This window comes from Prosopis cineraria, unplaced genomic scaffold (genome assembly GCF_029017545.1).
Source record: "Prosopis cineraria cultivar Desert tree isolate PC_DT_omini unplaced genomic scaffold, ASM2901754v1 PC8, whole genome shotgun sequence".
In the NCBI taxonomy this organism is placed as follows: Eukaryota; Viridiplantae; Streptophyta; class Magnoliopsida; order Fabales; family Fabaceae; genus Prosopis; species Prosopis cineraria.
Window position 1 is genome coordinate 19,574,985 of NW_026555339.1, and position 23,496 is coordinate 19,598,480.

Below are 23,496 nucleotides of genomic sequence, written 5' to 3' on the forward strand. Positions count from 1 at the left end.
TTCCTATGAACTATATAATTCAATAACAAGAATAAAATGATTCTAGCACAATTAAAAAGTTGTATTTATTTAATTACAAAAAATTTTCCTTTCGCACAGAACTACCCTTGTTTATATTATGGATTTCCAAAACATTCAAGTGTAATAAATTTATAATATTTTATATTTATGATTTTCTGTAGTCACATGAATTAAAGGACTAACCTCATGGGAAGCCGTGTTCATTCCTTGAATCAGTTTTTACTATCAATTCCAACTTCAACCAATACCTATCTGACACAAGCTACACCTACACTCTAACACATTGCACCTTAAATACCCATGCCTCCCAAACAGCTCAATTCTAGTATTTTTTTTTTTTTAACTTTCTCCCCATTATATTTGTCAATGTCATCTTAAACTGCCGTATTGAGCATTTAATGCGCGTTTGGTTCTTAATTTATTAAAAATTTATTTGATAAAAATTTATTTAATAAAAGTTAGTTTAATAAAAGTCAGTTATTGTAATAAAATTTATATTTAGATATATTTTTTTAAAATTAGTTTGATATATTGAAAATTATTTGGTTTGTGATAGTAAAATGTGCTTTTAAATGTACATTTATTAAAAATGACATTGATTTATAATGATTTATAATTTTTATTATACAAATGTAATATATTCAAAATATTTAAAAAATGTAATAAAGATTATAAATAACATAAATTTTGATCTATAATGCTAAAAATTTGATCTCTAATTATTTGTATTTTTTAATTTGTAATTTTAAAAGATGTAATAAAGATTTATAATTTTTATTATACATTAATGCTAAAAATTAATATGATTAATTACTCAATTTATAATACTAAAAAAATTGATACCTAATTATTATTATTAAAATAATAATTATATTTTTAATGAATTAACTATTTTTTAAATAAAAAATAAGATATTAAACTTAGGGTAGTATAGTTAAATAACATTCTACTTTTCAAATTTACTTTTCAAAAATTTTAAATAGTTATGTTTCAGAAATTGACTTTTAGCTACTGTTTGAATGTATTTTAAGATGTACTTTTCTGTAAAATATTTTACCCAAACAACTTTTAACTTTTTAAAAATAAAATTTTATTTTTTAAATATGAAATGAAAGAAAATCAAACGAACCTTATTCAACATCATTTTTTAACAGAAATGTTTCCCATTCAAGTCCATAAAACAATCCAGACAATCATCATGCCTATCTTCTGATTCATTTACACATCAATCTACTTGATCTAGTCCCAAGGATGCAGTCATTTAATAATGGCTTTTTTGGATAGATATAAGATAATTTTTAAAGTTTTAACAATTTCTTATTACAAATATTCTATCATGTGACCTTTTACATTAATTTATTATTAAACGAATTTAGTTTATTTTCACGGTTAAATTTTACTTAGCAGCATGAACTGTGATCACCCAATATCATACATAAAATATTGTGCCTAGAACTTTCTAGCACACACATCAACAATAGAGAATTTTTCAAATTTCAAATTAATCTCGCTTGAACCGTCTTGTATAAATACCAACTCTACTGTTCATCCAACGACAACTAGTCTTCATACTTCCACTCCACAAATCATCTTGCACGACTATCGAGTCCTCATTAACTCTTTCACAATGTCTATATCTCTGACGTTAGATATGTTACGTTGTTTATATTTCTTGGTGCTCAACTTACAAGTCTTATTTTTCAATTATCTATCCATTTTGACAAGTTGCCAGAATAAACCAAATACAACCAGACTTCGTAATACCAGAGCAGAAGGCGTGGATCTTGACAGTATGACCTCTTCCATATTTTGTGTTGGCATATGCAGAAGAAACTTTTGTAGATTTCTAATCCAAGAAATACTTCCATCAAATGTACATCTACGGCCGCCCAATTTTAGCAATGCACCTCATACTATAAAACTCGTAAGCTAATAACATATATACTGAACATATACATGTATAAATAATTTATTAAATACATTCTACTCTATTGAAACTAATATCATTCATCTATTTCATTTTCATATGATTGCTTTTATGCAAAGGATCAAGAAAAGATTAAAACATCAGAAGGAACCTGTTCCAATGAAACAAAAAATTAGCGCAAGTAGCAATCCAGATAGGTCACTGTCAATGCGCTATGCAGAAGAACCTAGACCAGTGAATAAATATGGGAAAAGAAAACGCTCAAAGACCTCAACAGATAACTTTGCAAAACCTAAAGTTGTTAGGAAACTTGACTTTCTAGACACTAAGTAACACACTATTGCATCATTCATGCACAAGATACGTAAAACTAGATCAGTTATTGAACCAATCATGATATTGAATTATGGGTTAGTGGTTCAATTAAGGTTGAATTGGAGGTTGAACCAGTAGCAAACCGATCATGATTAAAATAATACAATTTAAATAAAAAAAACATTAATTATAAAAACATTCAACCAAATCCAACCACTCAAAAGTCTAACAATAATAAAATACAACACTTTAAATATCTATCCTTACAATTACAACCCTTCAATCTCAAAAGTCTAGAGAAGAGATGAAGACAAAGCTGAAGAAGAGATGGAGACAGCAAAGACAAAGATAGAGTTAGAGAAAAGATGGAGAGTCAGAGATTAAGCTAGAGAAGAGATGGAGATAGCAGAGACGGAGATAGAGCTAGAGAAGAGATGGAGAGTCAGAGATTAAGCTGGAGAAGAGACAGAGATAGCAAAGACAGAGATAGAGCTGAAGCCTGGAGAAGAGACAAAGACTGAACTAGAGAAAAGACGCTGATTAAGTTAGGGCGAGAGAGGAGAGACACAAATGAAAGGCTAAACTAAATGCTGTCTGGAAATCTGGATTGGACTTAGTGTGCTTTGCCTCTAATTTTTCATTTTTTGACTTCAATTTTACTTTTTTTTATCTTATTTTCGAACTCAATGCTCTGAAAAATCAAAAATGAAAAAAAATCTCCCAAAACGATGTCATTTTGAGGGTTTTGTCTGAAAAAATAATAATCTGGTTAACTCAATCAACCCACTGGGTTATCCAGGTTATACCGGGTTGATCGAGTTATATCGGTTCATTCCCTCGCCGGTTTAGGAGTAAACCCAGACGGGACAAGGGACTGGGTCACCAGTTTTTAGGTTGATCCAGCCGATCCAGTTCGAGTTTCAATACCATGTTCATGCACACTGTATCTCATTACCCTACAACCCGTCCTCTTCGAATTTAAATTTAAATTAGTCTTTGATTAATTGTTCTGTAATTATCAACCATGGTGTGTCACATTTTACCTTTATGCACTATGTTCTATATGCAAACATGAAGTTATTTCTTTGTACTGCTTCTTTACACAATTGACGCAAATTCCATTACAAGCTTGCATGCCAAATATCAATTGACGAATAGTTATTAATTAATTATATGTTATATGCGGCCTTATTATTACATGTCAAACCTAACAAGTACTACCTTAAAATTAACACTTCTCACCTTCATATTTATAATATGCCATGATCAAGAAGAAATAAGACAAGGATAGTAAAATATTGCAAACATTCTAGAACTGAACTAATAATGTGAATTACTATTCTTATGCACATGCCACACAATACAGGGCAGAAATCTCACCATGGTAAACTAGGTTTGCCAATAGTTTATTAAATTTCACCGACATATCCATTCAATAGTATTAACTGGCCACAATTACATATTATCAAAAAATCAAAAAATCAAAAAATAAAACATAACCTACCTACAACTGAAAAATAAAGGGGTGAAACTGGAATGGGTTGAATTTTACTTTTGTTGCATTTAAATAATTGCAAATCACACAGATACCTGTAATATAAAATTATACAAAATAATATTAAACTAATATGAAGATCTAAAATCATGTAAAATATTATTAAACAATTGTGCAAATTTAAGCATTTTCTAAACAACTAACAAATGAATCATGTTAACCTCACCTCGGACAAGATCAATATTTGCATAACTTATGAATGCACTAATTGACCTATTACCACAATTCACCCATGCCTGAAAAGCCTCCTCAGCAACATCTCCATTAAATAGACACCTCAACATGAAGTTACTATTAGAGAGACATGAATATTTCTCATAAGTCAATAGTTAAGTAGGTATTGGCAAATACAATTTCAAAGCTTTCTTTAGTAAACTTACTCCAAATCTTTTATCAACAATCTGAACCATTTTATCTACCCATCGTTCCCCTCTATTTCCCGATTCTAGATCTACTATTAGTCCATACACATCTGCACATCATTAACTTCATGAGATTATAGAATTCAATATGACTAATTTTAAATAAAGTTTTAAGGATTCATTGCTATATTAATAGAATGAAATCATTTACAATAGTGGTCTAGATCTTACTTATTGATCGATCTACACTGACGGAACCTTTAACTATGTCAACGATCCTTGTAAGGTCTAACACATGTTCTGGGAAATGTTCACCAGTATACTCTTTTAACCGTGTGGTCTCATTGAATGTTAGCATCAATAAATTTTTAACTAATTTCCCATAATACAAGCTTTCCTTTGTAATGAAACCTTCTATAGCATAGACCTTACCCTCCCCTAACACATTCCTAAAAATCGGTGAAACCAAGTGTCTTGGCCATCAACCATGTATAATAGTTTGCTTCGTGTAGTTTTGAACAAATATTGGACTAATAAAATGTGTTAGCAATCATCTTTCATAATATAAAGAAAACAATTTTGTAACTAGACTAACCTCTTCATCCACTAAAATTAAAGAAATCCATTATTTGCCTTGGTCATCTTCCAGCTCCTTTTCAGTATAGATTCGAAGTACCTGTGCCTTAGTGTGACCTCTTTTATCACCATTGCTCAATAACCTCAAACTAATTAGATCTTTCGTGAAATCTGGGGCACTCTATCCATCGAAACAAAAACAATAAGCAACAGAAGGAAAAATTACTTTCGGATATTTTTCTATGATTAATTATTAAATCTATAATGAGATTCACTCAACTTACCATCATGCAAAAAGTTTGCTTCCACGGGAGTTTAAGAAAGTCTAGCTATGATCCTTGTGAATATTTATCCCCGGTACCTCTAAACACGTTAAACTTTCCAATGGATGATGATAACTTGGCAAAGACTTTAAAAAGGACTCTCTTAGTTTTCATTATAGTGACTCATAGCCATAATGTAAAGCTGTTCTTACTGCTTCTAAAAAACACTTCATTCAATGCAATGGGTTTTTTTTTTGAATACAAGGACACGAAAAAACCATGTAAAAGAAGGAAAAATCAGGTTATGTTAGATTCCATAAGGGTTCTACATCTTGGAGGTGAATTATTGTAAATATTAAGGTTGAGATTATCTCGAGATGCAAGGTGAGTGAGCATGTTCGCACATCTGTTTGTTTCCCTGAACGTGTGGTCAAAGGAAATGATTCAATCTTTCATGACAAGAGTTCTGACTTTGCTGATAATTCCAGAGAGAGGGTGATTATCAGGAAAATTATGTTGGATATGCGAAAGTGCTTCTACTGAATCAGAGCAAATGTTGATTTTGTCAAAATGGGCATTCCAATAAAGTTGAAGTCCTTCTAAAATGCCTAATAGTTCTGCTGTTGTGCTAGGATGATAACCGAGGTACTTAGAAAATCCTTGATCTAATTCCCTTTATCATCTCATATGATACCACCACAAGTAGCAGCTCTGAAAGAGTTGACAGCCCCATCAATGTCAAGACAAATCCAGCCTGTTTCTGGGGGTGTCCAACGTGCCTTTAGCCTTTTGCAATTGTGACTTAGAAGTTAACTTTAGATTGAAGCCTCATATCGTTGGTGATTTGCTGGGTACTGGAGAAAGCAATGTCGACATTATGAGAGAATCTCCAGAATAGATATTCTTACAACGCGTCTTCCAGATGTTCCAGCAAACCTGAGCAAAAAGTCTCTGCCAAAGAATCCTTCTTGTATTTAGATTTCCTGCCTTAACTTTTACATTTCAAATTATCCAATCCTGCACAGAAAGGAAAAGAAAGTATTAAGTTTTGAGGGTTTCACCAATTTAGTCCATACGTTACGAGCTTCTATGCAGTCTCGTAGAATATGGATAGAGGAATTGAGAGAATTGCATCTAAAAAAGCAAGATCTTTGAAGAGGTGTACTCCCTTCGGTGTAGGTAGAATTGAGCTGTAGTCTGTCCCAAGCAGCCTTCCAAAGAAAGCACTTGATTTTTTTATAAGTAGGCCATTTCCAAATCTTAGCCCAAATGTCGGTGTTGTTACAATCCTTTTAAGAGGACATAGCTTTGTAGCCCAATTTAATGGAGAAGTTGCCATCGGAGGATGGTCTACAAACAATGACATCATCCTCCCCCTCAAAATTAGGTGGTCTCACCAGCACAATGAGTCTTATCACCTCAGTAAGGAGGTGACGATTCAAAAGACTAAAATTCCATCTCCCAACGGAATTACTAAGATTAGAAACACAAGCATGAAGAATAGGCTCCACACTAGGATAAGCATAAAAAACAAGAGGTTCTGGAAGAGGGGACCACTTACTGTACCAAAAGGAGGTATGGTCTTGCTTATCAATTTTCCAGCCAACATGTGCCATGAATTTATTCCAAACTTTGTAAATACTATTCCAAGTGAAAAAGGAGGAGCTAGGTTTGTAGACAATGGGAATAGTGGGGCTTATACATTTATATTTGTCACAAAGAATCTTGACCCAAAGCCGATTTGGTTGAGTGATAAGACCCCAGCAAAGTTTCATAATGAAGGCAATGTTATGGCTCCTAAGATTTCTGATGCCAAGTCCCCCATTAGATTTATCCATAGTAATATAATCCCAAGAAATAAGGTGAGGTTTTTTATGGCCATCAGAGGAGTCCCAGAGGAAGTTTCTTGAATTTTTTCCCAATTCCATAAGAATATTGTTAGGTAATAACATGTTCTGCATGGCGTAGCTAGGAATTACTGAAAGAACAAAATTAATAAGAATAGTTTTCCCAGCGAAGTTAAGAAATTGGCTTTTTCAATTGGTAAGGCGAGAGCAAGCTTTGTCAAGTAAAGGAGCAAAGGTAAATTTAGAAGCCCTTTCATGGATTAAGGGAATTTCCAGATATTTGCCAAGATTACTCGTGAAGGGAATTCCTAATTCAGAGCTGATCTGAGAAGCCCTATTAAAGTTGACGTTCCTAGAACAAAAGAGCTTAGATTTCCTAATGTTAACTTTTTGTCTAAAAGCATTGCAGAAATTTGAGAGTCATTGTTGAATAATCATAGTTTGGTTAGTAGATGCCTTCGTAAAAAGTAACAAGTCATCATAAAAAATAAATGAGAAATAGGAGGCCCATTAGTTGTTAGTCTAATTGGCTTCCACTCATTTTTATCAATGGAACTAATAATACAATGACTAAGACGTTCGATGCACAGAACAAATAAATAAGGAGATAAAGGGTCTCCCTGTCTTATACCGTGAGAGGGAACAAATTCCTCAGTAGGTTCACCATTCTAAAGGACTCTCATACGAGGAGTAGAGATGGCAGCTCTAATCAATTTTTTGAGGTGAGTATTCAAACTAATGGAATGAAGAGTGTTGTCAATAAAATCCTAAGAGAGTCTATCGAAAGCTTTCTCAAGATCTACTTTAAGAGCCATAAAACCTTTCTTTTTGTTCCTAATCCTCATAGAGTGAATGATTTCCTGAGCGATAATGATATTATCACTACTTTGCTGACCTTGAATAAAGCTACATTAAGAATCTCCAATAAGATTATTCATACATTGACGAAGACGATTAGAAAGAATTTTAGTTATGATTTTATAGCTGACATTACAGAGAAATATAGGCCAAAAGTCCTTCATATAAGTAAGGTTATCAACTTTAGAAATGAGAGTAATGAAGGTGTCATTTATCTCACTAATCGTGTCCGGATTGATGAAGACCTTTTTAATGAGTTCGACAATGCTGGTTTTGAGATCATTCCAATAGTTGTGGATAAAACCAGCATTGATACCATCCGGCCCAGGGGCTTTAAAGGCTCCGATATCAAAAGCAGCGATCTTGATTTCCTCCTCGATGACCTCTCTATGGATAGAATGGAGTTGTAAGGTAGAGAGAGGTAGAAATCCCTTATCAATGATGAGCTTGTGTTTTACAGGAGCATCTTCCCTGAAAATATTTTCAAAATAAGAGACAGCCATGCTTTTCAAAGTATTAGGGTCCTGGATCCAAGTATCATTGTCAGATTTGAGAGGTAATATTTGGTTTCTTTTCCTTTTAATGATAGAGGTGGCATGAAAAAATTTTATATTCCGATCGCCCCAATAAAACCATTTGCATCTGAATTTTTGAAACCAAATTAGTTGCTCTTGCAAGATGACCTTGTTGAATTCTTCCCATAAAGAATTTTCTAGCTTTATAAGAAAGTAATTATCATTGTGATTCCTTCAACGGTCTATTCCTTCAAGTCTGCGAAGGATTCTTTTCTTTTTCAGAGGAATGCTGCTGATGTTGTTTTTGTTCCATAATGTTGCAGAATCAGCAAATTTAATTCTTCCTTCATTCTAATCATTATTTTTCCAGGATTTCTTAATAATCGGATGAAAGGACTCTTCTAGCATCCAAGTAGCATGACACTGAAAAGGTCCTTTGTGATGGTAAGGATTGAATCCTTTTTGAAGTTAGATTCTGATAGGCTGATGATCAGAGCCATATTTGAGTAGATGATAAGAATTCACTTGGTTGAATTTAATATGCCATTCAAGTAGCATGACACTGAAAAGGTCCTTTGTGATGGTAAGGATTGAATCCTTTTTGAAGTTGGATTCTGATAGGCTGATGATCAGAGCCATATTTGAGTAGATGATAAGAATTCACTTGGTTGAATTTAATATGCCATTCAACATTACAGAAAGCCCAGTCAAGTCTTTCTTTCACATTTCCTTTACCCCAAGTGAATTTATCACCAGTAAAGTTTAGCTCAAGTAGATAGGAAGAATTGATACAGTCTCTAAATTGTTTCATAGCTTTTCAATTATGACCACTGCCTCCACATTTATCTTCACAGGAAAGATAGGCATTGAAATCACCTATAATAAGCCAAGAATCAGAGACATCTTAAGCCAAGGACATAATGGAGTCCCAAAGAGCAACACGTTCGTAAGGGTTAGGATCTCTATAAACACAAGATAAAAGGTAAGAGGTATTATTGGATAAAACATTAACTTTACAATGAAGAATTTGGACATTAGAATAAATATAATCAATTTCAATAGTGTTATTATTCCAAAGGATCCAAATACCTCTAGCATATCTGGTAGCTTCAACACGGATCCAATTAGAGAAGCCTAGTTTTTTAACAATCATATCTGCTCTAGAACCACTAGCTCTAGTTTCAATTAGAATAAGAATTTGAGTGTTATGAGCATAAGTAATTTCTTTGATGCGACTAGGAAAGCTTTTACTACAAGTGCCTCTACAATTCCAACATATAATATCCATAAAATAAAAATAAGGAATAAAAATAATAGGAGGGAATAAACCTGGAGGGAGGATTAGGTTTCATCCTCATTATCACTGAATTCATCATCCTCCAAGTCGTTATTGATGCATGCATTATCAAAATCCTCATCTAAGAGGTCATCATCAATAATATCATCATCATTGCCGTTCATATCTCTATCACATAAGAATTGATTTTGAGAAGCCTTGGCTGGATCAGTGTTCATTTGAGTTTTAGGAACAAAAATGATGGAATTACTAGGATCAAGAGGCTTGGTAATATCATAATTCTTAGCTAAATTAGGAGGAGAAATCAAATTAACATTAGAAATTTTTTTTCCTAATCCCTGCATCCAGGTTCATGGATTAGGAGAGAAAGAAATATCCTTCATAGCTTTAAGTCCAGTATTGTTGGCTTGGTCTGCTGCGATGGGCTTCTTAGAATAGCCTAAGTCTCTTTTATTTCCCTTAGTAACCGTGTGAATGCGTTTTGTGGGCCTGGAATTTGTTTGCTTCGGCTACAGCCCACTTAAAGGAATTTCGTTCAGCTTGAAACTCTTTGGGTCGTCCCAATTAAAGCTCAGCCTATTATGTGAGGCTTTCTTCCCTTTCACTGAACCAGACTGAAACTCTTTCTCATGGCTAATTTCGCTGTTGCTGATTATTTCGGCCACCGTATCCTTCTCATCAGCACGATTTCTCTTGTTTCTTGCTAAGTCTTTCCTTACCCATACATTTCTGACAGTCTTAACTGGGTTTTTCGTAGATGAACCGTTGAAAGAAGCTGGAAAGCTCGCCTTGCCATCGTCTCTGTACTCTAGGTTGGCTAGCACATCAAATTGAGATTTATTAATGAAGCTAGATCCTCGATTTGGGTGATTTTGCTGATTACCCGTTGGATTCTTCAGTTTTCTTGCTCAGGCTGGTCTTTGAAACTTCATCCACTCTTCGCAAGTTTCGTCCAGCCAGTAAGCGTCCGATGAACCTTCATGAGTTCATCTTGCTAGTTTTTCTGGTATGGTAGCTGTCTGGTTGTGTTTTCTCATGGATGATCTTGTGGTTTGTTACTTGCTTCGGCCTTGTTCTTCTCCTTTTCTGTATCTATAGTCTTAGGATTATACGGACAAGAGCTTTTGTTGTGTTCATAGCAACCACACCGGAAACATATAAGGTTTAAACTTTCATATTCTACATTGTAAAGTTCGTCTCTGATAAGGATCCATGGTACTAGTTTCTTTTGAAGGTCGATTTCCACACTAATTCGAACAAATTTCCCCTTCTCTGTTTTGCTTGTCTTGTTTTGGGTATTAGCTTCAGAGAGAGTGTTGACATCAACCTTCAGGATTTTACCTATACAATTTCCTATCCTCCATAGGATTTCTTTATCATAGCATTGAATAGGAATATTGTTTAATCTCACCCAAAGTGCTACCTTACCAAGAAGATTAGTGTTCAGGTTGAAACTCGGTGCCTAGCACTAGACCATGAAACAATGGTCAAAAATTGTCCATGGACCTCTATTAAGATGTTCTGGTATGCTTCCTAATTTGTGGTTCTGATGATATAATAACCATTAACCAGATCAATGAGCTCAAAGTCTCTGATCTGCCACATTTTCGCCAATCTTGGCTTAAGAGATTTAGGATTGAGCTGAATAACCAGAGTTTTAATAACTATAGCATCTACCCATGGTGAGCAGATTTTCTTCCATTCTTCATCTGAGATCTAGACACTAGGATATTGATCTATCAGTTTCTTGGTATAATCAGGAGACCACTTTTGCTCCAATTCCTTAACTAGAGTCTCATTAATATGTTCAGTGTTATTTCCCTCATTGATCCCATAACAACCATCGAAGCCTACAAGGGAGTCCTTGTAAGAAATAGGAGCTTTAAATGCTTTGATTCCTTGTAGTAAATTTTCCTTGCCTGGATTTTCTTCACTGTCTCGAGCACTTTCAGCATGAATATCCATGGGATGTGGTCCATGTTGTTTGCTTTTTGATCCTTTGTCTATCAGTTCTTCATCTACTTTGGAAGCATTTCTGTTTAGTAAGTCAATCTCTTCTTTGGAAGCAGGAGGATCCATGATAGCATCTTGAGATTTTGAAGCTGAGAAAACGAAATCAGACTTGGATTTCATTGCAGAAAATGAGTATTTGACGATGAAGATTGAAGACGTTTCCAATCTCACAATTTAAGAAGCATATTTTGACACGTAGGATGAGATTGAGAAGGGGAAGAAGACGGGATTCTTTTGCAAACTGATGCAATGGGTTTTGTTTCATGAAGGCTGTAGTTATACGGGGGAACGGATTGCATGTTTCTCTTTTTTTAAAAAGTATCTTATTTAACTAATAAAACATTAGTTGAGTTATTTAATATCTCTAAACACTAATTATTTATTGAAATGTTATAAAACTGTATAAAAAAGGAAATGTTATTTCTTCATTTAATGTCCCAAACAATATAACTTTCTCCCCGTGATAAAAAAAATATAAAAATAATGCTTGATAAATATAGGAACTTATGCTTTAAAAAAAAAGAGCAATTCAAAACAAAATTTTTTTTAAATCCAAACCTTTCATTTATTTCCTTTGGTGAAGGATTTCATAATATATTTTGTTAAACTAAATTATTTTAATACATTGTCAGTAATAATGACTAACGATATATATACATATATACAAATATACCAAAGAACTATAATAAAATATACATTTTTACCCAAAAAAAAAATCACATGCACAGCCATAAATATTCTTTGTTCATCTCATTTTAAGACTGACGTTAGTGTTTTTCAAAATTAATATGTCTGCATTTGTTTTTTCATCCTACGTGACTGTAACAACAACCCAACCTAACATCACTATTACAACTGGAGTAGGTTTATGTGAAAATTGGTTCAGGAATTATTGCTTACTAAAAAGAAAGAACCCTTATCAATTAATTATTAAAAGAATTTGTTCATGTGTGGTGGTCATAATTTGCACTGAATGCCAAAGTTGTTATATTATACCGTTTAAACGTATATTTAATGTTAATTTTTGGTTTCATTGGTTAAGTAATGAGTCAATCACTAATGGGCCCAAGTCTTACTGAGAGAGACTTACAAGTTTTTCCACTGCACAGCATAATCAGGAAGTGCAAGTCAAACAGATTTCCCTTACCTGAGAACTGATTGAGTAACACCAGAATCGGCTATCCCTGGCTAAGATAAGTTATTATACAAACATAATCTTCAGCACCGTCTAAGGTTCGCCACAGGTCGTGCCAGTCAATACTCCATTTTTTTCTTACCTTCACATATTCTTTTCCTTCAGTTCGATTATGTAAACCTGTACTTATTAGTTGCTTCTTTATTTGATCTCAATTGTTATCTTCCTCGACTCTTATCAGCATTATCGCAGATAACTAATGAACACCGAGTAGTGGCGTCGCTGTCTAATCGTTTCTTGTTTGTTTCTATATCTCAGTGTTGAAGCAAACCACTAGCTTGCGTATCCGAAATTCTGGACTCCGAATCTATCAGGTGATGAATGAAAATGCTGATGTTTTTACCTTCGGAATGGGTTGCTCCATAAATTAACTGGACAGAGTGTTTTTGTGGGAAGAAAGTGGTTATTTATTAGCATAACAGATATTGATTATTTCTTCAATTACCATCCTTTTTTTAATCAGGTATTTGTTTTAGTAATATAGCATATTTGCCACTGATTTGTGCTTATAGAACTTCCATGGTGTAATGGATGGTAGTACGAAATCCTTTTTGTTGGACTTTGGTTATGAGAAGAAAAAGGATAAGGCTTCACAGTGATTTGTTCTGGTTTTAATACATATGCATTGAAATTTTTAATTTTGAAATAGTTTTGAGTAAGCTCCAAGTATGTTTATTATGTTCATCTTTGTGTTCTACTTTTCTGTCATGGAGCATAGCTGGATTTCGTTTCATTTATAAATAAAATTTTGAGGGAGAAACCAACAAAGAGAACAGAAAAAATAGGGAATAATAGGATTGTAGAAAAGTGAAAGAAATAGATTAAAGGGTTTAAGTTAGAAGAAAAAGATAAATAGTTGGAAGATTGAATAGTTGCAGGAATTCATTGGAATTGATCACGAGAGGGTATAGCTCTTAACATATAGTCTATTCTATACCTATTCTTTTATAGATAGTGATGAGTATTTCAGTAATTAATGTTAAGTCAAATAAATAATTTTCAAGATGATAATCAAAACATTAGATTCAGAACTTCATATTTTTTCCTCAAATTTGTTCCACTATTTATCTGGGACTGTAAAGTGAGAGTTTGTTGTTAGAAGAAAAATATTGTATTATTGATGAAATTATGAATTCATTTACATTGCGGTTTTATATCATGTAAATAGTGTTATGATTATGATTAGTGTATCTGAATGTAATAATGTTAGGATGTTGGTGTCCTGATTTGTTTGGGGTTCTTTTTCTTTTTTAAATATAAAAAAAGAACAACTATAGGGAAATTATTGGAATAGATGTTCCATGAAGTTGCCACCAGTTTTAATGTTTTGTGATTTGGTGAGTATTCAAAAGTTTATATAACCATGAAAAATAGTACAAAATTGTGTGATTGTAAAGACATTATGGGTTGTTATTTCGTGTAACAATATAAGGTGTTCGAAAGTTTTATGGAACTTTGATTGATTTTGTGCAACAATTTACACAACAATTAGTAGATTTTGATTGTGCTAGAGGAAACCAAAAAGAGGAATTGAGTGACGATGTAGAAGAAACACCTGAAGGACAACAATACTCAAGAAATCGGAACAAAAAAGAGGTTCATCAAGGAAACAGAGAGAAGACAAAACATTATTGAGAAGACCAATGACAAGATGTACAAAACAAATGTTAATGCAACATTGACAAACCAAAAAAAGAGAGGACAAAAAAAAGAGAAAATAAAAAAAATGCTCATGAAAAGTTAGAAGAAGTAACAACAAAGAAAGCTATGCACATAAGTGTTGGAAAGAAGGATCCAGACAAGTCAACAATATGCCAGTTTGGAGGGAGTGGTAAACAATATGTAAAAATGCCCTTGGTATGACAAGTTGTGTTGGCTTTGCCAGCTATGAGTATAGGAGGAATTGTGAATTGTGATGGTAAAAGAAACTAATGGAGCGGTACAATAAGATCTCCCAATGAGGTTATCTATTGATGGAAGAGAATACCAGCAAAAACACATACTGCAGGTAGGTAATTTGGTGATCTATATTTATGTTTTGGTTACTATGTTGAGGAAGAGGAACAATTTACCATGCCTAAAATGTCAAGGAGAAGGACCAACAAAATTACACACACAGTTGGCATTACTTGTGAAATCATCTTTAGATGAGGACACAAGAGACAAAGAGGCAAGAAAAAGATAATATGTAGAGTTCATGCAACTATCAAAAAAGGAGGTTTATGAGTATTGCACAATAAAAAAAAAAGATTAAGTGATAAAGCAGAGTAAGTTTTTTAATTCAAAAGTAGTAGGTATGTAATGATCCAACATTTTAAATTTAACAAAAAAAAATTTCCTAAAGAATATTTTATTTAAATAAGAATTTTGTTAGCAAATTTGATTTTTATTTTATTTTAAATCTTAGAAGAATTTGGGTTATTCTTGTAATTTTCCAGCTCCTTCTTGTATTTATCTTTGGCCTTTTCTTGCTATTTTCCCCAAACTTTCTTTCATCAGATTATATCTTCGAGAGCAAGCAAGAAAACAGAGCATTCGGGAAACCTGTTCTTCACCGACCTTAGATTACTCTCTTCTCGACGTTGTCGAACTTTTCCTCCTCACCTCCGGCTTGTTCTTCTCCTCATCATCGGTGTGGCTCTTTTTTCACTGTTTTGTTTTTGTTGTTCGCCTGTTGCTGTCTGCTAAGTTTCTGCTCTTATTTTCATATGTTGTGGCTGAAATAGGTGCATTGCTGCGTCCATCTTCGGCTTCTCTTTTCTTTCTCCTAATCAGTTGAAAGTTTAGGCATGTATGGTAATTGAGTTGTGCGTTATGGTTGAAGTTCTCATTCTTTTTCTTCCTCGCGCGTGTAACTGATCGGAGCTCTTCTCCTTCTCGTCTTCAGTTCCAATCACATGCTGGCTTTGGGTTGTCTATTGCAACTTTGTGGGAGGTGAGCGGATGTTCTTTCTTTTCCTCTTTCAGTGCAATGACAGCACATAATTAATCTCTTCCTCCTTCAGTCGATGGACGTCGTCTCTGTTCTTTATTCTCCCTGTGTTACTTGTAGCTAGAATTGAAGTATTGCACTTGGGTTAGAAGTTTGGCCTAGGATTAAATCTTTTCTGTCTTCTATATGTTAGATGAGAATTTCTTTGCTCTGTTGCCGCTGGACGATTGAATAAAAAGGGAATTCTTGGGTTTTCTTTTGCTGGTCTAGAGTAATATATAAATAGTTGATGATGTGGTTTGAATGTTAACGCCTTAAGGTGTTGAGAAAATGTGTAGAAAAATCGAAGTAGAGGAAATAAGTATATTCAATGTTTAAAGACTAGTACCAAAGGTTTAGGATTTGTTTTAAGGATTTTAATTTATTTTTAATAAAGAAATGTGCTTAGGAAGCTTTAAAATGATTGATATGATTTATAATAATTTATGAATGAGTATGAGTCATAAGAGGATATGAGTATATATATTCAGGATTATCAAATGATTAGGTTAACTTAAGTGTTCTTGCAGTGTAATTAGATATAGTATCATTAACATTGACTAGATTAAATAGTGATACCCATTAAGTATTTGAAAAAATTATTTCTCAAATGATTGGGTTAACTCAAGTGTACTTGTAGTGTAATTGGATATAGTATTTTTAGCATTGACTAGATTAAATAGTGATACCCATTAAATACTTGAAAAATTATTTGATAAATGATTTAAATTTTAACTTATTTGCTAGGATATTGAGGGCATCATTAGAATAGAGGTCAACGAGTTAAAAGAAGCAAGTTTTAGAATGTTTGAAAAATACTCAAATGAGTGGATAGCGTTCCGAATGAATTTCAAGCAATTATTTATAAAAAAATTTCTTTATTTAGATTTTAATACTATTTCTTTATTTGTTATGTAAATGTTCCTGTCAATTCTATTTTTTTATAATTATTTTATTAATGATGATATCTTGATTTTTCTAATGATTTATACTATTGATAAGTAATAATTAAAGTTGGTACACGACAAACGATGTTATTTTTCAAAAAAAAAACTCAATTTTTTTAACTTTATGTTCGATATGCAAACCTTTAGTACAGCAATTCGTGCATGGATGAAATGACAATGAATATGGGAATGAAATATGACAACCAAATCATATATTTTGAAAGTGAAAACTTTGAAATGGTTTTCAACTCTCTATGCATGCTTGATTTTAATTAGGGGGACTGAATTTAAAACACTGGATGCTAACGATAGTTTCATTAGCTCTTGGCATGTCATAGTTCACCTAGCTAGTAGGGTACTTATAGGGGGTGCTAGCCTTATGCGAAGGCTAATGCACGTGGATTGAAGGGATGGTATCTGTGAGTGCTGTACTCATGCTTGTTTTCGTGGGTTTCATGCCTGCGCTTGATTCATGGCTTTTGCTGCACTTGTTTTCATGGCCTTTAACCACGTTTAATTGGTTATTTATTCTCATGGACTATATGTACATGCTTGTTACTCGTTTGATAAAGCCCTCTTAAAATTTCAAGTTTAAATTTATCATTTTCATAAAATTTTTTGAAAATACTTTATCGAACTGTGTTTATTGTAAGTCTTTATATTTTGTGAACAGTGAAATTTTTAATACACATATGTGATTCCTTCAATCTTGTCTAAATTCATAATCACACTATTATAAAAAATCATTATTTGTTTAAAATTTTTGATAATTCATTATTTCATTAAATTATTTGAACTTAAATTTGTTATTTATTGTCTTTATATATCTTCTTTATTAAAATTTGGATTAGGACACTACTCACTGATAAATTTTTTGTCTCAGATATTGTAGTTGACCCTGTGCTTCTGACCGACCATTGAGGGTCATTCTTGCTTTTTGGATAAAGGAAGTACATGGTGATTACTCTTTTCGGTGAAATCTTATATTGTATTTTGCAAATTATAAGTTAGTGCTTCACGTATCTCATAGTTGGATCTTAGTTTTATTTTGTTATTGTGAAAGTTTCTGGAATGGAGTTAGTCTCCTTGCTAGTTTAATTGATAGGTTCTGTAGTTGTTGTAGAAATTTCGGGAGGTTCAAATTATAAGGGAGACTGTTGAAATTTCTACAAAAATTTTAAAAACTTTAAGAACTTTATTGTTATATATAACTTGCATATATTGCCAATTTAACTTAATTTCTAGATAATCAAGGCTTATGGAATGTGAATCCACATCATATTCCATACCGATCATATCTTTAGTATTGGGGTGTGACAAGGTAAGAAGGCATTAAATGTAACATCTATTAACTGGTATGTAGGACTATTATTGAGGTTGATAGTTACTACATGATAAGGGGCGAAAGTCAAAGTCTTGAACTCAGAAAATCAGTAAATGGAAAAATAGGTTCCTATTTTGTACATATTTCCTTGAATTATAATCTATTTAAAAGCATACAACTAATTATGTTTTGTTTTGTGCAGGTGATAACTTTAATGGGTAAATTGTTAATGGAGGAGCAGAAAGTGAAACACATATATGCAGAATGACATATTGTGGACCCTAATTTTTAGTAAGAAATAATTCAATGTTTTTTGTAGTGAGTGATTGTGTATTTTGTCAATTCAATAGTGAGATCATAAATTGTATGTTTTATTTCAATAATGGATTTTCTAACTAATTGTTCTCCATATCCATTGTAGTTGGAATCTAATTTGGAGAACCTAATGCCTAGATACGTGAGATATAATCTAGCAAATATGAATTGATGTTTGCGCCTATAAATGTAAATAATCATTGGTCATGCTATGTGTTAGAACAAAAAATAGGTAAAATGTTTGTGTTGGATTCATTGAAAATGGTGGATAGCTCTAATGTGAGTAATAAAAGACAAAGAAAAAAGTCAATGTATGAAAGTGAAGGAGACAAAATCAAGAACCCATGATGGTTCAAGTGATGGTATGACTTCTATCTATTTTTATTGTATTGTAAATAAGATTTGTTGTTATTACTTACATTGTTTATTTAACTTGCTTGAATGATAAATTTATTGTGCTTTTGAAGAAATTGAAAGGAGAGACATATAGCCAGTTAAAGGACTTGAAAGTCAAAATTGTGAAGATGGTTACCTAACTCGATATGTAAGTTGAAATATGCTAATTGGTTATTTAACCTGGTAAAAGGTTTTATGACATAATGTTAACAAAATTTGCACAGATTTTCTTATGAATTATATGTTGTCTATTGTTTAAGACGCTGGGAGAATGACGCTAAAGAAGAATGGGACGGACTAACAATACCTACGTTCACCAATGTAAGTTATTTGTCAAATTTTAAAGCTTAAGTCATGTGGTAAATGCTGAATACAAAATAATTATCTTTTAGAGGGGTTACTAGCTTTGATGGTTTTTTTTTTGGTAACAGGAGCAATTGTTTGACATGCGTTTGGGCATTATAAATTGACTGAGTACGCACCCACTCAACAAGGCTTCTGGTAGGCTCATGAGTTTTATTGTAGATACCATAAAACATGGTGACTGAAAATGCATAACCAGTGAAGAAGATGAATTGTAGACAATGTATTCAATCCTTTTTTTTTTTTCTCTCTTTCTAGGAATGTTGTGTAGAGATTGGCAACTATTTGTACATGGTGCATAGAGATTGTAGCTTGTGGCAACAATATGATCATTGATGAATTTTTTTCTTGGGAATGGTGTGCTATTATGTTTAACAGTAATAGAAATGTTAAATAGTCGATTGTTATGTTAAACTAACTTTATTTTAACCTAAATGTATGAATGAGTATTCTAACCCATAAAACCTCTACATTTCCTTTACATTGAAACTTGACATAATTTGCTAGATATTAATAAAATAAGTAATGAATATAGCCACACAATAGTACAAATACTTGACCGTGAAACTACCAAATACTAGTTAAATACAAAGATAATTTGTATTAATCCGTGAGTTATAACAATATAATGTGCCTTATTTTTCAAACTCTATGCATTACAAGTAATCTCCTCTAATCATTTATTATAATCATGAACTATTGTCATTGTCTAATTATTACGTGCCACGAAACGATCATGGAAGTAAAGGACCATTTTGTCCCTTGGAGGTAAAGTGTCCTTGACAATTGGGTCATTAAGGAAATTGCTCATCCATAAGGCCAAGTTTGGACATTTGAAAGGATCCAATATTTGCATATTTCCAACTTGTTCCCATACTGGAAGCCAATAAGACATCCATCCAAACGCAATGTCAAGGTACCCAATATTTTCGCCTCCGAAGAATTTCTTTCCCTTTATTAGTTCTTCGATCTTCTCCATGTCTTCTCGTACTAATTTTGCTGCATTTTCTTTGTTATCCCCATCAGAACCCATGGCCCGAAATGCACCGTACAAAATCTGTCATATTAAATTGAATAGTTAAAAAACATTTAATTTAATTTGGTTCATATAGTTTACAAAATTTGTAATTTGGTCCCATGATTGTTGGATCCTTAATTTGTTCTAAGGTTAAAAGACAATTTTACTTTTAAATTATAAATCAAGAAATGTCTAACGTCCTAAACTCCTTTTTAATATAATATTTTTCTTTAATTTTTAAAAAGGTGAAATTTCACTCTTATCCTCAATAAAAATTAACTTTGACAATTAATTGACTAAAAAATTATAGAAAAAGAGCTCAAAAATGCAAAAAGGATTCCAAAAAAATTACAGAAAATGATCAAAAAATTACAAAAAAAAGATCAAGAAAAATTCCTTAGTCTTTTGCTGTAATTTTTGCGATTCTTTTTTATAATTTTTTTATAAATAAGTTAAAAATTAATAACTATAGAGACAATGTTGGACTGTTTTAAAAAATGAAAGATAAATGTTATATGAAAAACAAATTTAAAATTTCAAATACTATTGAATAATAGTTTAAGAGTTAATTTACCATTCAACCTTTTGTTTTATTACTCATAAGATTGTTGATGTAGCTTCTCAGGGGGTTGGCCTGCGTGTCTATACATGTGTGTCATTTCTAATTACGGGTGGATTTTTTTTTCAAATGGTGAAAATATTCATGTACATGGAAAGCCTTGGGCCTGGTGATTGGGCCTAGGAAGCCTATTTCATAATATCTCTGTGATGTTTCAAGATATAAATACACAATAACATTACATGTCATCATGACTTCTAAGTTAAGTAATATAAGCACCAAAGAATATCAAAAACTAAACCGAATATTAAATCAGACAAGACAATGATTTACAATTCATTAATCAGACCATAATTAAATAGTCGTCAGACTGGTCACTACTATATTAATATATTTTTTAATTTATAAATTATAATATTTAATATTTCTGTCTCTTAGTCTTTCCCTGTTATAAAAAAATTATATATTATAATACTATAAAACTTTGAAATAGATTCTTTTAAAAGAAATATTGAATATATGACAATAGTGAACAAATGTTGATGAATGCCTGATTAGGATGATAATATCATTCATCAATGATGCTTTCTAATGCTTTCTATTTAAAAATTAAGAAATATAAATGAAATTATATAAATGAAAATTCAATTTAAAAAAGAAACTCACCATAATCTTTAGTCTTTATAATTGTTTAAAATTTATTTGATTATGGTAGATATTTTTTGGAAGCATATTAAAGATAAATTAGAAAGGCCACAGTTTTTTTAAAAAAATACAGATAAATAATATGAAGTAGAAAGATTTAAAAAAACAAATTTATGTTAACATATCTAGATAAAAAGCTTTAAGTCATTGGCTAGTTATTCTAGTGACAAATGATCTCTCTTACTTAGAAGAGATCTCAAATTAAAACTTAACCTTGACATGTTTAGGTGCATGCATCGTTTAGATTAGGATTAAATTTAAAAAAAATAAAAAAAATTGAGTTGAGTTGAATCCATATCTCTTCTAAGTAAGAAAAGGGGCATTGCTCCTAGAAGGCTAGAACAACTCATTGTTGAGTTGAATTTAAAAATATATTGCATACCTTTTCTTCAGCAAATTTAGCCCAAAAGCGAGCAAGGGATCTGTGATGAGGATGCTGAGGCAACAATGGATTCTGGGTGATCCAAGTCTCATCGATGTATTCGAGGATGATGAGTGAGTCAGAGACTGGCCTAAGACGATGAATCAGAACAGGAACTTTCTTATGAAGAGGATTCATTTGCAGAAGAAGGTTGCTTTTGTTGAAGATGTCTTCTTCAACATACTCATAATCAACGCCCTTCAGTCTCAGAGCCCACACAACTCTGCAACAAACTGGACTCAAATAAAAGCTTAATACCTTCACCTGATCTTCTTCACTTCTCATGGCGTTCAACTAGTTTTCCTCTCAGCTTGTTTTAATCTAATCTCTTCTCGATCGACCAATATTCGATCATATATATATATATATATATATATATTTTAACATTTCAAAAGTTGAGTTGAAAAGATGGCCAGAAAGATAAAACTTTATATTTGTTTTTTCCAGTTCCGTAGCCGAATTGAACACAATAACCAGGGTCCACCTTCGACTGCGCTTTTAACCGAGATGGGCGGCATACTGTTCATTGCCTCGATATATGAATCTGAACCATTTAAATTTAATTTGGAGGTTCCATGTTTAAACTTTCAAATTTATATATATATATATATATATTAAAATAAAAAAGTTATATAAATTACAAATTTTTTAATAAAATCTACTTTATAACAAATCAATAGTTCATATTTAATTTGAATAATTCAAATTTAATATTAATTTTTTAAATTTTTATAAATTCACTATCTAAAATTATTATGAAAGATTCAGATTTAAATATACTTTATAACAAATCCATAGTCTGTGTTGTGTGAAACTCAAGTCCATGTGAATGTTAACAGTAGATAAATCACTTTTCTATTCTCTTTCTATAATAAATACTCCCTTCATTTAAAAATATAAAATATTTTTAAAAAAATTAAATATTTAAAAATATAAAACATTTTTAATTTTTTTAAGAAGTAATCATTACATTTTTTTTTAAAGTGTTCTTATTGAATAAATTACTTTATATTTATTTTAAAGTGAAACACCCTATTAAATAGAAGTAAACATAGAAACATAAGATTAGTTTGAAAAAAAATAATTTTTTTATTAGACGATAAAATTCGATTAAAAATGCCTTACATTTTTAATGAAAGAATTAATATTTTTATTTATGAGTATATTTATTATTACACATACTTAAATTGACAAAAATATTATACATAATAAATATTTTATAGTGCATGACAACTCTACTGCTTCAAGTCCCTATTGTTGAAGTATCATTTTTTCTTAATATTGTACAGAACAAAATCTTAATTATATCTCTCGGTTTTATTTTATTGAATGTCTATCCTTGAAATTTTAAGATGACTTTTATTTTAATCGTTATTAATAAAAAAGAATTGAAGCAACGTTGTGTAGTGTGAAAGAATTTAACTTCACGAAACTTGATCACAGTGACAATTGTAAGCCACCAAGCAGTGGGAGGAGCTTGGGGCTCTGTCACGTGCCTGTTGAAAAATTAGCTGGCGACTCAGAAGCAATGGCTTGGTTAAGGGCATCCACCAAAGCCATATCAAAAACAAATTTTCATAGGACAATTGTCACTGCTTATGGACCCAAACTTAGGTGATCTATCTATGACTAGGGTGAAACTTGAGTAAAACTAAGTAGAGGTCCCAACCAATTGATGTTAAAGAATCAATAGAACTTCTTGGTGAAAAAAATAAAAAAAGTTATTCTAGGGA

The 23,496-nt window shown here is 32.0% G+C and overlaps 1 protein-coding gene and 3 long non-coding RNA genes across 5 annotated transcripts; 3 read left to right on the plus strand and 1 right to left on the minus strand.

Annotated features, from left to right (window-relative positions):
* The first annotated feature begins 10,130 nt into the window (after window positions 1-10,130).
* On the plus strand, window positions 10,131-11,977 carry LOC129317054 (uncharacterized). Of its 2 annotated transcripts, none has more exons than XR_008594905.1 (2): window positions 10,131-10,542; window positions 11,606-11,977. It is a non-coding gene; the product is annotated as an uncharacterized LOC129317054 (long non-coding RNA). The 2 variants fall into 2 exon arrangements; XR_008594904.1 differs by having other exon boundaries at window positions 10,131-10,495.
* Window positions 11,978-15,649: 3,672 nt separating this feature from the next.
* Window positions 15,650-18,302, plus strand: LOC129317901 (uncharacterized). Its single transcript, XR_008595086.1, has 3 exons — window positions 15,650-15,679; window positions 17,546-17,619; window positions 18,189-18,302. It is a non-coding gene; the product is annotated as an uncharacterized LOC129317901 (long non-coding RNA).
* A 303-nt stretch (window positions 18,303-18,605) lies between these two features.
* LOC129317921 (uncharacterized) lies at window positions 18,606-19,373 on the plus strand. Its single transcript, XR_008595092.1, has 3 exons — window positions 18,606-18,845; window positions 18,958-19,018; window positions 19,129-19,373. It is a non-coding gene; the product is annotated as an uncharacterized LOC129317921 (long non-coding RNA).
* Window positions 19,374-19,641: 268 nt separating this feature from the next.
* On the minus strand, window positions 19,642-22,108 carry LOC129318840 (probable glutathione S-transferase). Its single transcript, XM_054963813.1, has 2 exons — window positions 21,725-22,108; window positions 19,642-20,117 (listed from the first exon to the last, which is right to left on the minus strand). Exons 1-2 carry the CDS (start codon window positions 22,046-22,048, stop codon window positions 19,770-19,772), a joined length of 672 nt encoding a protein of 223 aa, XP_054819788.1. The 5' UTR covers window positions 22,049-22,108; the 3' UTR covers window positions 19,642-19,769.
* Window positions 22,109-23,496: the final 1,388 nt, after the last annotated feature.